Raw genomic sequence first — 14,454 nt, 5'->3', positions numbered from 1 at the left:
CCCTACAACATTTCCAGGAGAACACAAAAGGGAAGTAGGTTTCCCTCTGGAGGTGGGACATTGCTGGGCTTACAGGCATGCACAAAAGGGTTGATGCTTGGTGATCACACACACACCTTCAGGATTTCAAGAGAGGAAGCTCTTGCATCAGTTTAAGGATAAGCTCATAACTGCTTTGACTCAATAGAGGCAGCAACACGTCACCTGCTTCCACAATGTGTGCTGGTGTTTTGCTCTTTATGACCAAGATCAAGAATAAAATTATGAATGCCAGTGTTTTAGCATAAATTTCTATCAAAACCAAAATGTCTTTAACTGAAGTTTTGGGAATAACCAATGCTTAGATAGCCCAATTCATTCAATTTTTTGAAGTTATTCAGGGAACAAGAATGTCTTCCTAGGAAGACATTTTGTCTCTGAGTTTTAAAACAGACCTCTTTAATGCACTCTTATCTCAAGAAAACAAAGGAACATGATGACCTCCATGCCATTTATGAGCTATTAGATGTTACCTGAACAGAGTTTTGCTACTAAAGCAAATTTAGCCTTCCATGAATGCAACAACTGTAAAAACTTTTGCAGGACCCACAGTAGCAGGACAACAATAGTAGAAACTTGTAACTAGTTATAACCATATTCACTCCAGGAAAACAAATAAACATTTAGTTAGGTTGATGCTACTTGTGGTGAAGAGCTACAAGCAAAGTAAGCATTCCACCTTCCACATACAAAAGGGGAAAAAAGAACTGAGATTTCCCAGTTTTATGCAACTCGTCTGGCCGGTTAGAAGAATACAAAATGTACAAACTTAGGACTAAGACAGACATATCAAGAAAGAAATCAATCTCACACATAGCAGGCACCTTCGTGGATACTCACCTGAAGAACAAGCCCATCTTTAAAAAGTGTTCATTTTTTAGTGTGCACAATAACTGGAACTATTGGTATTACTTCTTTTTTCTCTGTGGAAACTCATATTAGAAAATGTGCTATTGATCTCAAAATCAAAAATGGGTTGAAAAGATTATGAGTCATTGCCTTTTGCTTTTAAAATATTTGCACTTCAACTTTCTGCCAAGGATATGGAGAATCCCTAGTGTTTGAAGATTTCTTAATACTCTGTAGTAGTCCAAAAAGTCCTCCGCTATTTTTTCAGAAATTCTTTCAAAAATCTTATCCAGACATACCCATTCTAAAGCACATAAACGTAGGTATCTACTGCTTGAAATTTTATTGTTAATATTAAGGAGAGCATTTTTTCCCTTCATCCAAGCTGAACAAAACTCTGCATTTACTGCACACTTCTACCTTTTCTATAAATACATTATCACTGTCTCCCCTTATACTCGCAATAAAACTATTTTTCCATGAGCATTTCTTTCTTATGAAACTGAACTTTTGGGACAAACAGTATAAAACTGGTCTAAACAATGCCCAGCCATTCATATTTCTTGCTTTACATGCTTTTCCCACATGGTTTGATTCATAATTACTTCCAGCTTCAGGAAACTGGCCCTTTTAAATGCACCAAACATAAGTTCTTGACTCTGTTTGCACTTAACAAATCAAGCAATGAATCAATTCTATCTAAGCTGCCAGCAATTCTGAATTCTACAATTTTTATCTTCTTCTTCATCAACTGAGACTGTGTCTAACACAGGAATCCCAAAGTTACATAATAAAGACTCACATAAGAAATCTTTATCAGAATGACAAAGGATCAAAATTGAAACAAACTGAAATTAATTAAGAAGAGCAAAACAAAACCAGGGATGGCAGTTACATCCCACCCAAATGTGGGAGAGGTTCAATGGATGAACAACAAACAGCCAGGTAACTGAATTGCTATAAATAGCTTGGGTTAATTCTCTTAACTATTTCAATTGCTCAAACAATTAGTACAGAATGGAAGAGATTAGGTAGAAGGAGATGAATTAAAAATCTAAAATGAAAGAGAAATAACTAATTGCCAGAAAAATACCAGTGTCATAAAGCATGCTAAGCCTTTAAATAATCTTTCAGAAAAAGCATCAGGACACTCTTCATGTGATGGTCAGGATCCTTTCACTTAGCCTGTGAGAGACACTCTTAGTATTGGACAGGGTAGGATATCATTGGGACTTCTTTTCTTTTGTCCCTCATTCAGGATTGCAGGAATACAAAAAGACAAATTGAAAAAAAAAACCCAGGGCAGAAAGAAATCCCACAGCACCAGGCATGGGGAAAGTCCAGCATTCCAACACGTTTACTGCTTATTTTTACAGTGTTTAATGGCAAAGTACCACACAAAGACACAAATAGTTTCAAAGCAGCCTCCCAGCCTAGAAAGAAAATGAGGGGAAGGGGCTCTGTTTCAGTTCTTCATTATTAAAGCTCTGAAGTAAAGAAATTTCAACAAACATAAGTAACCCAATCTGTGTGTTTCCCTAGCCCAAACTCCCTCCATTTTATGGTCTTTTCAAAGTCCAGATCAAGTTTCATTTGAGTTTGCAGGGTGAAGGTTATTTCTGCCTTCCCCCCCCACCAAGACACAATTTTTTTGTCTTTTCTTTTTAACACAAAGTTGAAATCATCATGAATATTCAAAAAATCTTTGTTGCACTTTCCCAATCTATTCTATACTGAAGAAATATGTAAATACACAACATTACAAAATGTCTAGCAAAACACAAAGCCTATTGGAAAAATATTCCTTCTTTTAGTTAAGTTCTGCCTAAAGATTCCCAAAGTACACAATATAAAATATATACCAATATAAAATATATATCATATAGTTAATATGGTGTACTCATATATGTTAATGTTATGTTATTGTGATTAACCATAGTGATCTTATAATCATTTTTCCAATTGAGAGGGGCAACAACTTTTTTTTCCTATTCCTACCTTGAAAGAAAATGATAAGACCCCCTGTTTTAAGTGCAAAATGATTCCATGAAACTCACATGTATCTCCTAACATTTGTTAAACTTTATGAGTGACTGGTTCTTCCCCAAAGTCAAACCCTGGGAAGATTTTCCCATCATTCATTAAGTGAGATTTTGACATCCAAGGTTTTGAACTGACTATGGTGGAAGGTGAAAATATCTACCAATTTCCTAGCTGTTCTCTGTTGGAAGCATCAAACCCCCAGTGTACCTGCTGAAGTCTCTATGAAAGTAGTTTCTGAAGGATGAGTTTGAAAGAGGGGCAGAAACAGTCACTAAGCTTCCATCCCATTGAGGAAATGACACACCAGCAGAGCAGGAGGGAAAGGTGGCACAGAAGCACAATGCAAGGGAGAAGCCCCCAAATAACATGAGTTACAAAAAAGGAACTTTTCATATGCTCAACACAAATGAACCTACACTTGCAATCTGCCAAGGCAGACTCAAAGCAGTCATTAAGGTGACTAAACCAAGCATTCAGAGAGTACTAAGTAACAGAAGAATGACAATACAACCTTCAGCTTGGCCCACTTAATAAGCATTAAATACAGTCTATAATTAACTCCACGTTCACGATCCTCCTTTGGAAATCTCATTTAATTCAATGCAAACATAGATTTTGCTTGGGGAATGATTCAGAATTTGTAGTGAATGAGACTCTTGTTTCTAAGACCTGGCTAGTCTCAAAGAACTACTACAATGTAAATATTTAATAATAACAAAAGCATGCAACTCATTGCCAAGCACAGATGTTAGAAGTGACTGCAAATCTTGGCGTTTGGTGGCACCCAGTAATCCACTGGCTGAGTCACCAAAGTGATTGATAGCCTCAAGTTGTTCAGGAACTATTGCCCTCCCCAAGAATGAAAATCTGAGAGTTGTATCAACGTTTTTGTATAAGTGTTTTTCTCTGCCCAACCAGCAAATGTTATCCTTACAGGTTTTAAAAAGGTTCCTGCTGCTTGGGAAAACTCTTTAGCAGGGAGAAACAGATGCAACTGGCCTGTTTCTTCACTTAGTGCATATTTGGTTTTGATATTCTAATTCTGGCAATGATGTTATGGTTATTACAAACATAACTAAAAGATAAATTCCTTTTGCAACAGATCTTTTTCACTAACCTGGTCCTAAGGAGACTTAGGTCTTGTTTTGACTAAGGGAAAAACTCATTCATAAACTGCATTGTGTATGGAAGTCCTCAGCTTTCCATTCACCCTGTGTGTCATTAACAATCCCCACCTGGATACCATCCTGCCCTTTAAAAGCTGTTAGACTTTCTAAAGAAGAGCTTTCCCAGGCTCCATCTTCCACCTTAATATTCTTCTTCCAACAAGACTGGGCAGAAGCTGTCATTTCCATGAAGCCTCTTTAAAAGCGGCCATCCCCTCACAGGTGAGATTCCTGTCCATGCCAGCCTCCCTAATTACAGCCAGGCACTTATCAGCTCTCACAGAAAACACTACTCAAGCACTTCTGACAGAATTCCTTCCAAAGTGAACAAATCTGGTTTCATTAGCATTTCCATGAATTCAGGGAGAACAAAACCATTACATTCCTGTAACTACAGCAGACTGAACTATATCTGAATAAAAGCCCTGGACAACTGCAGGGTAGAGGACATTAAAGCAGCAATGCACAAAAAATCTAAAGATGCAAAGGCAAATGGACACATTACTACTTACTTATGTCAAATGTTTTCCTTTGTGTGACATCCAAAATGCAAGTCAGAGCACTTAAGGTGTAATGCAGATCCACCTTTGCAGAAAATGTTAGTCTTATGGGCCATTAGCTTCAATGACATCAACTGACACAGCCAGCAACAGGTTTTGAGCAAATGAAAGATTAAGAAAAAGAATCCAAAGAAAACTAATTGTTGCCCTAAGTGCTTCAAGTCACACAAGATTCTCACATGCTGACAATTAAGTGAACCCTATAAAGTTATGATTTATGGCAAGATTCCACCAGAGTGATTATATCACAACAACAGACACAATTCAATTATTTCTGCCAGTAAAGTCATCAGTGCAGAACATATTACCCCTTTCAACTCTAAGCATTTTTTTAAACCAGAAAGTGCTTCTGTGATGGTACCATCTTGACTCAGTCACAGCAGGTATTTTTAACCACTAAGTCCCACTGAATTCAGACTGTACTTAGAAATTTGGTACCACAAAATTTCTGACCAACAAAGGTGAACTTGTAGAATGGTAGCTAAGTCCTCTGCACTATCAGCCATTTTTCTTCCCAAATTATTTCCTACATTTTATGGTATTTTCAGCCATTTTCTGTCTTCCATGCTATTAAAAAGAAAAAAAAAATCAAGAATAATTCAGGCCAGAAGTGAAGTTTGCGGGTCATCAGCTCTATTCTCAAAGCAGGATCAGCTTTAATTTTACAGAAGAAACAAATAAACCACAACAAAAAGAAAAGGAAAAAAAAAAAACCAAAAAGAAACACCTTACAAAGCTGCAGTTAAAAGTTATTTCACCTACATACAGTACTTGCTTTCTTTTCCCTTAAGTTAACCTGTAGTATTTATTTTAATCATGCTGATTTTGTTACAACTCTTGTTAGAAGCTAACTCTAGGACTTTGAAAAATAAACATGCATATTTAGAGTATATCTTTTTAAGTAGTCAACAAAATCTTTTTTTAATCAAACTAATAGAGAGTTTATAATGGGTAGGTTTTAAGAAAATAAATCAGTGCTCTGGAAGCCCTCTAGCAGGTAAAACCCTCATTTGGCCTCATGCTGAAGAATAAGAAAAAGCAGACTGTGCCTTGGAGCGCTGTAATCAAACAGGTAAGTCAGCAAAGAAGGGGAAGAAGAATGGCACAGAGGCCTGAGGGGAAGGAAGACTCAAGGGGATTTGCTAAAAGCAAAATGCAAAGGACAGTGCAAGCAGAAGGAGAAGGAAGAGGAAGACTGAAGCAGTGGTTTGGACGCAGCACAGACTGGGATGACAACTGTGTGTGGACAGGCAGCGGGCGTGTTCAATAAATTGGGCATTACAAAATACACAGAAATAGCCTGGAAAAAAAAAATCAGTCTAGTTAAAAAGCTAAAAAACAGTTTTCCTCTCCAACACCGAGACATTCACTCAAAGGTTACTTTACCCACTTCACAATTTTGGATTCGTCTTTTTGCTTTGACTTTTACATGTATAAATTGACGGTAATGTGTCATGTGAATCTCATCTATGGGTACACACACTATTGTTCCTGAATCACTAGGATGTCCCAACACAGAAAATTTAACAAAGAAAATGGGTAACTGTGCCACCAACATGCATTCCAGACAGCATGCAACAAAAACTGTGTAGAACACTACATTGAAGGAGAGCAGAAAGAAACCTTGAGCTATTCATGCAGTCAATGCTATCCTTCCTGACCACTGAACAAGATACAGAGCCTTTGGAGGAAAATTAATAAACAAATAATCAATATTCCTTCTTTCTCATATGCATTCTGCAATCTTTTTGCCATATGTTACTATAACTGAGTTTATGTACCCAGCTGCTTCTGCAAAGAAGTTCCTACCTAGAGACTTTCTCATCTCCTGCAAGCAGCAATTCCCAACACACTTAGGATGCTTTTATTCCATTATGGAAGCTCACAGGCTGCTCATGATCACTAAACTGAATTGTTTCACCCTATAGGTACAATGATATTTTCAAAACATTAAGAATGGGGTTCATATTGACATGACATGCTGTGCAGGGAATGTATTCTCAAGTCATTCAAAACCACGAGATTGGTTCTGGGTCCTTTTATGTGGAAGGCTTTTCGTAGTGTTTTTGCTCCCAATACCAAAAAATTCCATCAGGTTGCTGACCCCAGAAACAGGGTGGCTACTGACCCCTAGTGTTCGGCAACCCAGGCTCAATTCGACTGATTTAAGGCAAAAAGCATGAGAAGCATCTTCATCCTTCAGCACTGCAGCGTCCTTCTGACATAGCAAGAGGTCCCCGCCTTGTGCTGAGGTTCTTTCCGCTCTATTTCATCAACAAAAATAGTAATATCCATTTTTAAAGGAACAAGTAGAAGGAAATATAAACTCCTAAGCATCCCAGCAAATTGTAGATTCACATTTCTTCCGCTTTCACATCTATAATTCATTTTTCAATTGGAAGGTTAAGAGAAGGATATCTAGAGCAGACTGACAGTCATGGCTTCAAGTGGGTATTTATAGACTCTTGATCAGTTATTAAGGAATTAATGACAGTGAACCACAATCCAAGCTGGCCTGCAAAGCCTAGTGCAAGGAAAGGAGTTGTAATTGCCAGGTTGCTGCAGGACTTGGGTGTCCCAGGAAGAATTATAGAATTTAGTGAGCCAGCTGCCTAGGTGACATAAAAGTTGCTAACAACAGAAAGCTGTAACTACAGAAATTAAGAAGAATCCTACTGTTCTACTTACAATTTTGAGTCCAGGTTCAGGAGAAAGCCCAGTTTGTCATATTCTGGAAAACAAAAGCAAAGGACACAATATCATAAAAGCTGCAAGAGTCTCCTCTGCAAAAGGCACCAAAACCGAACAGAAACAAGTCCTTATAGCAGCTGTCAATACAGATTATTGTTACTCCAAAGTATTCCTAAATTAACATTTCTCAGTCTCCAGGAAATACCACAGCAAGAGAACACATGGGTAACCACTAATTCAGAAATCACCAGAATTAAGCAAGCTATCCAGAGTGATAAAAAGTATTACTGAAACCACTTAGGCAGTGATAAACAAAGCTTTCCTGCTTGCTGTACAAATAATCTTGACACTAAACTGTATGAAAAACATTCCTCCTAAGTTCTGATGTGTAGAGCTTTGAAATTTTTCTTCATTCCTTGTCCATTCCAACCCACAACTTCATAATCAAGCAGCTCTTCTTCAAGAGAAAGGTTTTTGCCACTCACGGCGGCAAAAATGCTTAAAATTCAGGTGTTTTTCAGTATAAAACTGCAAAGTCAGTTTATGCCATGAACAGGGGACAGCTACAGAAACAAAATCACTCAGAACATATGCAACTCATGTACAAAATACAGCATCCCCGAATATATTGTGATCTTGTAAATCAAACACTGGATACAAAAATTAAAACTATTAGAATTCACATGAGATACACAAGGAAAAGGTGCAGTGTTCTTCTTGTGCTGGGTTAAGCTCAGGGGCTTCCTCACACTGAGGACCCCTGGGTCTCACAGCTATACAATAAAAAAATACAGAGAAGTAAAAGATAACCCAATCAGAGATTAAAAGAAACAACAAGAAAAAAATTCTCATAAGCTTTTAGAAAGACCTCACTGGAAATACAAGATTACTTTTCTCATGAGACACCCCTAGGATTTCTGGTGCAGTAGTTTACCTCTGAAGATCACAAGTTTTCACTCTCATTTACCAGCAGAACAGCCAAGCCTAAACATGTACCTCAGACACAATGATTGCACCAGACAGGCCAATGTAAACTGTGCCATTGGTTTCAATCCCATTAGGATTTAATTCCTGAGCCAAGGGAAGTCTTCTATTCGACATCACTTAGGTAACAGAAGCTATAGAACACGTGCACACTTGATATTGGCACATACCGTCTGTTCCCTGCCAGCACCCGAGTGCCACCCACCATCCCCACTCCACCTGTGCATCTCTCCTCCACTCTTCTGGATACATACTGACAGTTCTGTTTCCCCCATGTGCTGCTTCCTTCATAATTTCTTCCCAGTTTATTCCTCCCACAAGAAATTATGTCCTGTAGAACCTCACCTCCTCCGCCAGTAGGATTGTGCATAGGAAGGTATCCACTCCATAAAAAGAAACATGCCTTCAATTTTTATTAACCCTTCTGACTCCCAAAACTAACATCTGTACTAAGCAAAAAACCACAAAGAATTTTTTTTAATAACTCTTTTTTAAAAACCATCTATAGATACTGACCTATCTGCCATCAGTGTTATCTCATTCAAACCAACATTGCCTTCTTTCCAACAGGAAATACAAAAAGAGGAAATGCAATAAGAGATACATCACCTCATAACTACAACAACATCCTGGACTTTATATTAACTCAGCACTTCATCAGCTTTGCAACCAAAGCACCACAACACACATATGAGCTAAACACTAAGGACAGACCTGCACTGCAACGTTTCACAAGATTTATCTTCTGTTTGTCACAACGGTTTCACCTTCCCTAGGCTTTAAGTTTTCATGTTCACTGAAATTACTTTGCACTACCTTGCAACAGGCACTTCCAAAAACAAGTATTATAAGACAAAACAACATTTCTGGTTTCAAGCCAGATGCAGGGGTATGTTCTTGATTTTCAGAAGGGTGTAAGTACAGTTTCAGGCTGTAACCTCAAACCAGAAGCATCCACGCCCCTTCCTCTTGTTGGCAGGTGAGATGTGCAAGCGACTGCAGGCAAAGAAATGCTGCCCTCACCACGGGCCATCTCACCCTCACAGGCACTTTTGGAAGTCAGCATTACTATTAGCTTAGAAATCAATCTCTATCACATGCTGTTTCCCCAGGAAAGACACTAGGACCCTACAAAATTACAGATTCTAAGTTATCTTCCTTTTTAGCAAAAATTTGAGTCTTGATACAGACTTCCAGTGTCATTTAGCTGTATCACTACAATTACCAAAAGGGGCCAAAAGTCTGCCCACATGCTGGCTGGAAGTGGCCTGGATTCACAAAAGACAGATAAAGTCCCAAATATCTGAAGAAAGCCAAACACACAGAGCCTAGCTGCAGGAAAAGGCAATCCTTGTCTGGAGTTACGTATCTAAATTAAAACAAGATGAAACACAGATCCACACAATCAAAGTACAACTGAATCTAAAATACAGTTTGGTCGGGGTGTGACAATTACAGGAAAGGAACTGAACTGATCACACAGTTCACAGCTCAAGAAAGTGGCAGTCCCATTTCTACCTTTTCCTCCATTGAAAATAGAGATGGCAATAGCCTGCCTTGGCACTCATGCCACGTCTCTGTGCCCTTACAGGTTTCTTCCTCCTCCCATAACCTTAATTTAAAGCCTTACTCACCAAGTTAACCCCTTGATATACAGAAATATTTCTCCACTTTTTCATGTAGTGTAATAAAGAAGTGCTGGAATATTAGAGAAAATAGAACAAAATAGTCAGAGAGAATAAGGTAAAAAGACTTCACCAAAAATCAGCTTGGACTAGCTGGCCATGTTAAGTGCGGTTTGATGTTGGCCTGCACTAACATCATCATGATGATCCTCCCCCAGCACCCCAATCATTAGGAGTCTCTACACTGAAGGACAATGCAGAGCCACTCACAGGTACAGCCTGGAGAGCTCCCTTCACATTTAACCATGCTGGTAGGTCTGATCCAGCCCAGGCCATGTCTGACCCACCAATTTCCAGACCAGACACTTCCACGGCTCTGGGGCACAGGATCTGCTTTTAAAGCAAAAGATGAGTAAAGGTAATAAAGAACTAAGTTTGCATCCCCCAGAAGAACATCATGGAGTAATCTGAACAAGACTTCATATTATCAGCCCACAGAAGACTGAAAGGCCCATGAAGGATAAAAGTAACATTATTAGAAGAGAACAAGTCATTCTAAAGATCACAATCACCTGTGTTAAGGACCTACAGATCTCAGTTGACAATGTGGTACAGCAGTGAACAGAAGCACAGAAATGAACAAACAGGGGAAATTTCATCATGCACCATCTTGCATCATAAGAACAAGAGGTCATCTTAGGTCAAAACCAAAATGCATTTCTACATTTCCAGGAAGATCAGAACTGAATAAGAATCTAAGAACTGACAACTATTTCATAATAAAGCATGTAATTGGGATTACATGAACAGAAATAGAGCCAAGCATAGCAATTTCTATAAATTATGCAAATCCCGTGCCAAATTCAACGTTGGCATTAGCATGGAAATTCCTCCAAAGAATCCAACAGAAATCCAGCTACCAGGCTGCAAGTGAGAGATGCATTGTCTCATGTCTGAAAACTCCATGCAGACCACCCAGGAAGCCATAAAGGCCAGTGTACAGTATCTAGCAAGTATTCAAGTTGCCTCTTGTATCTGCAGCCAATATAGCTATAAAGAAGCAGAAATAGAAAATTAAACTTTTTTTTAAAAGACAGTCTATATGCAGTTCTAGCTCTGTGTTTAACTGGTAATTGCAAGTACAGGAGGGAAGGCAGAAGATTTAATTTCACTATTTTATTCAAAATGTTTGTGTTTGTCAAAGAAATCAGTATGATTCTCAAAAGACAGAAGTCCTATCAAGGATGCTCAGACCACCCTGATACATTTCATCCTGTCCAGTGCAGTTTGGTCTCTGCAGAATTGAGGATCCATATGAGCCAAGCCCTGGTCACTATTCACATGCAAGTTCTACATCTACAGCAAAGGCCACAAGTAAAATAACTTATTCTGCAATGAAAAAGGCCAAACACATCACATTCACCTTGGACTAAGAAAACACATATGGACAGTTAAAAAAGTTCACCAATGTAAAATAATTCTGCTAGAACTCGAGAGACAAGAAAGAATTAATGAAAAAAAAGTCATGTTAAATGGATCAGCTGAAAAGGACAAAAGAAAGCTTTTATTGCAAGGTTAAAAAAAATAGCAGTCAGGACTACTGAGCAACAATCAAAGTACTGGATAAACAAAGACCTAATGTTACATCCTTTCCTTAGGATTTTCACTTTAACCTCTTCAGTGATGGAATTTACTGATGAAAACATTATCTTCTCTTAAATAACCAGGGAATAAAAAAGATTGGAAAGGCAAGTTCAGAAGTGGTACAGCTGAGGCCACCCGAGCTTCTCAGCACAGCCCTGCATGGACTGCATGCAGGCCTGTGTTTCAGTCTCCTTCTCACCCCCACTCATGCTTTTGCATACACATTTACCAGCCTTTTTCTCCACGTTGCCAGGTGACATCAAGAAAAACACCAAGAAAATTGGTAAGACAAAGCCCAGTCCCTGGTGCCTTTCCCTGCTCCGTAACAATCCACAGGAGCAGAAGTGCTCAGCCCTTGCAGCCCAGCATCAGTAGCTTACCTCACCGATCCACATCTACACATCCTAATAAAACTATAGCTACCTCCAATGGTAGAAAAGCAACTGACTGCTTTAAGCTGAATTTAGGAAAGATTCTGATAGGAAGATGAAAATTTTCCTCCTATGATCTGCATGTGCCCTTTCACTTTTCCCAGGAAGTAATCTGTTTCAAGTCAGATTACAGTCTTTGCTAAACAGTTGTTCCATTTACTGCCATGAGTCCACTTGGCAAATGGAGTTAATGCTGCCCTACTGAGTCTCCCAACATACTCTTTATTCTATAAAGTTTATCGTATTTCCTAATAAAAGTCAAGAACAATATTAACAAAACAGTAATCTATACTGGCTTTTAGTGACTTACAAGATGTGCTGATTTGATGCAGAGATGTCACATGAGAGAGAAAAATCTCATTGAAATACTCTTAATTTGAGGCATTCATTAAGCCACTTCTTGACGTTTGAACCTCAAATCATTCACAGCTGTATTTTCAACTGGAGGAATAGAGCATTAATAAGAAGACAGATGATGATACTGAACACACTGGCAAAGTCACATAAGGACCACGAAACTGCTTCATGACAGTCACTGGCAAAGATTCAAGCAGCTCCCACAGTCTACACTCAGAAAAATAAAGAATGAAGTAGAACCTCATTAATCGAGAATGAAAAGGAAAAAGCATTTCTGCAGAAAAAAGCCACTAAAACCAGCAGAGAAAATACATGTATTTCCCTTTTTTCTTCCTGCCTTACAGAAATGAAGAAATATACAGCATAGTAAGTTCATCTCTCCTTTCACATCATTATCACATAGTGCTAAGACAGAAATGCAATTTGGGTGAAAAACCCCAACACACTAGAACCACATCAGCTCCAAACATTAATTAAAGTTGCTTTCCTCAAACCAAGAACACCTAAAGTTAATTACCACTGATCTGGAAATCCAGGAAATATCAGAGTGTGAAACTGTAGACATTTGTACTATCAGAGTATCATTGAGAAATCAAATAAACAGCAAGGAATCTTCTGCAAGTCACCAAAGTTTTTCTCTTATGCTAGGAATCTATCCATTTGGTACCTACCTAGAGGTATCTACCCATTTGATACCTCATTCAATTGCATTTCTGTTCCTGGCCTCCATCCATACCACTCTCCAGGCCAAAAGAGTGGTAGGCAAGCAGTCATCAAATTCACTCTGGAGTTGTATTTGGTAGGACAGACACAGGGTTATCCTCATCCTGCACAAAATGGTTATCTGAGCATCTTCAGCGGCTGAATGAAACAGAGAAACTTTCCTCCAGAGTTCTCACAGCTTCTCCCGAAATGGTTATGGACTTTGACTTAAGGAATCACTAACAGCAAACTCCAAAAGAAGTACAGATTTAAATTCTCAGATGATCACTCCACTGTCAGTGTGAACTCAGCATTTGGAAGCATGGTCTTAATGTGGGCTTTCACAAGCACATGAGCTGCAGCAGATAGCTACTCTAAACCAAAGTCTGGGAATCCAGAAGAGTTAATACATGCAAACAATTTGAGCAAGACCTAGATAACACTTGGTTGCTTGTAATGTTGGAACTAGCACCTTTTAAGCCTGCAAGTGAGAACATCTGCAATGAATCAGTGGTCAGCACCGCAATCAAACACGAGCATAAGCCTACAGCCCAAAGGTATTCAGTATTTTCAGCAAGCTCAGTAGCATCTGGGAAACTTGCACATCCAGTGCACTCCTATCCAAGGCTTAGAGAAGAAAAATTTAGCTTGATGTTAGACACAGGAGGTAGGAAAAAGTCTTGAACAAAAATAGCAGGGGTATAAATCTAACTTTCAAGGTCCAATGTTTGATTTGGTAGCAACAAAGTAAAACAAAGTAACTAGAGAGGAAAGAAAAAAATGAAAGGAGCATTAGCTGTCTAAGGCAGTGAATGAAATCTAGGTCTCCTCAAACACCCCGTGTCCTGATTGTTTCCCTAACTTCAGAGCATGACATCCTTCTTTCTGAAATGGTTTCAGCTGAAACACCAGCCTAGACATAACATCAAACACTCATCTCAGCTGCTCAAGCTTTATCTTTTAAGGGAACAGACAGCCATGAAGAGAATTACACAAACATCTGGACTTGTGAAGGCTGGACCACAGCATGAACCTCATGGTTCAGCCTCACTCAAAACACATTTGGTTCACATGCCCTCTACCCAATAATCTCCTATGAAGCTCCATAACCAGATGAGCTTCTGAACACTCAGTTCAGAAAGTTTATCCAGAAAAACCTAGACAGTGTCATTAATCTGAGTTGCATAAGGACAGATTTCCAGCTTTTCTGAAAACTGAGACTTGCATGTGGGACAAAGTTAAGAAGGACAGTCAACTCAAGTATGATACAGAAGCTGCAATAAGACATTGCCCTTCACATGGCACGATTAACAGGTACTAAAAAGCACTTATAAGCTGTTTAATATGCAAATATAAGTACCAG

General features: G+C 38.8%; 1 protein-coding gene across 7 annotated transcripts in view; it reads right to left on the bottom strand.

Annotated features, from left to right (window-relative positions):
* Positions 1-14,454, bottom strand: part of ST3GAL3 (ST3 beta-galactoside alpha-2,3-sialyltransferase 3) — a 176,022-nt gene that overhangs the window by 119,062 nt on the left and 42,506 nt on the right. For all 7 annotated transcript variants that reach the window (XR_004081944.1, XM_005423104.2, XM_031058694.1 and 4 more), the window contains one exon: positions 7,346-7,388. Coding sequence is in view for 5 of the 7 variants with exons in the window: in XM_005423104.2 (XP_005423161.1) it covers positions 7,346-7,388 (43 nt within the window). In the remaining 2 variants the exon portion in view is untranslated. The remainder of the gene's footprint in view (positions 1-7,345; positions 7,389-14,454) is intronic.

This window comes from Geospiza fortis, unplaced genomic scaffold (assembly GCF_000277835.1).
Source record: "Geospiza fortis unplaced genomic scaffold, GeoFor_1.0 scaffold333, whole genome shotgun sequence".
Taxonomy (NCBI): Eukaryota; Metazoa; Chordata; class Aves; order Passeriformes; family Thraupidae; genus Geospiza; species Geospiza fortis.
Note: the sequence above shows the minus strand (reverse complement) of the source record. Positions and strands in the feature narration are given on the sequence as shown.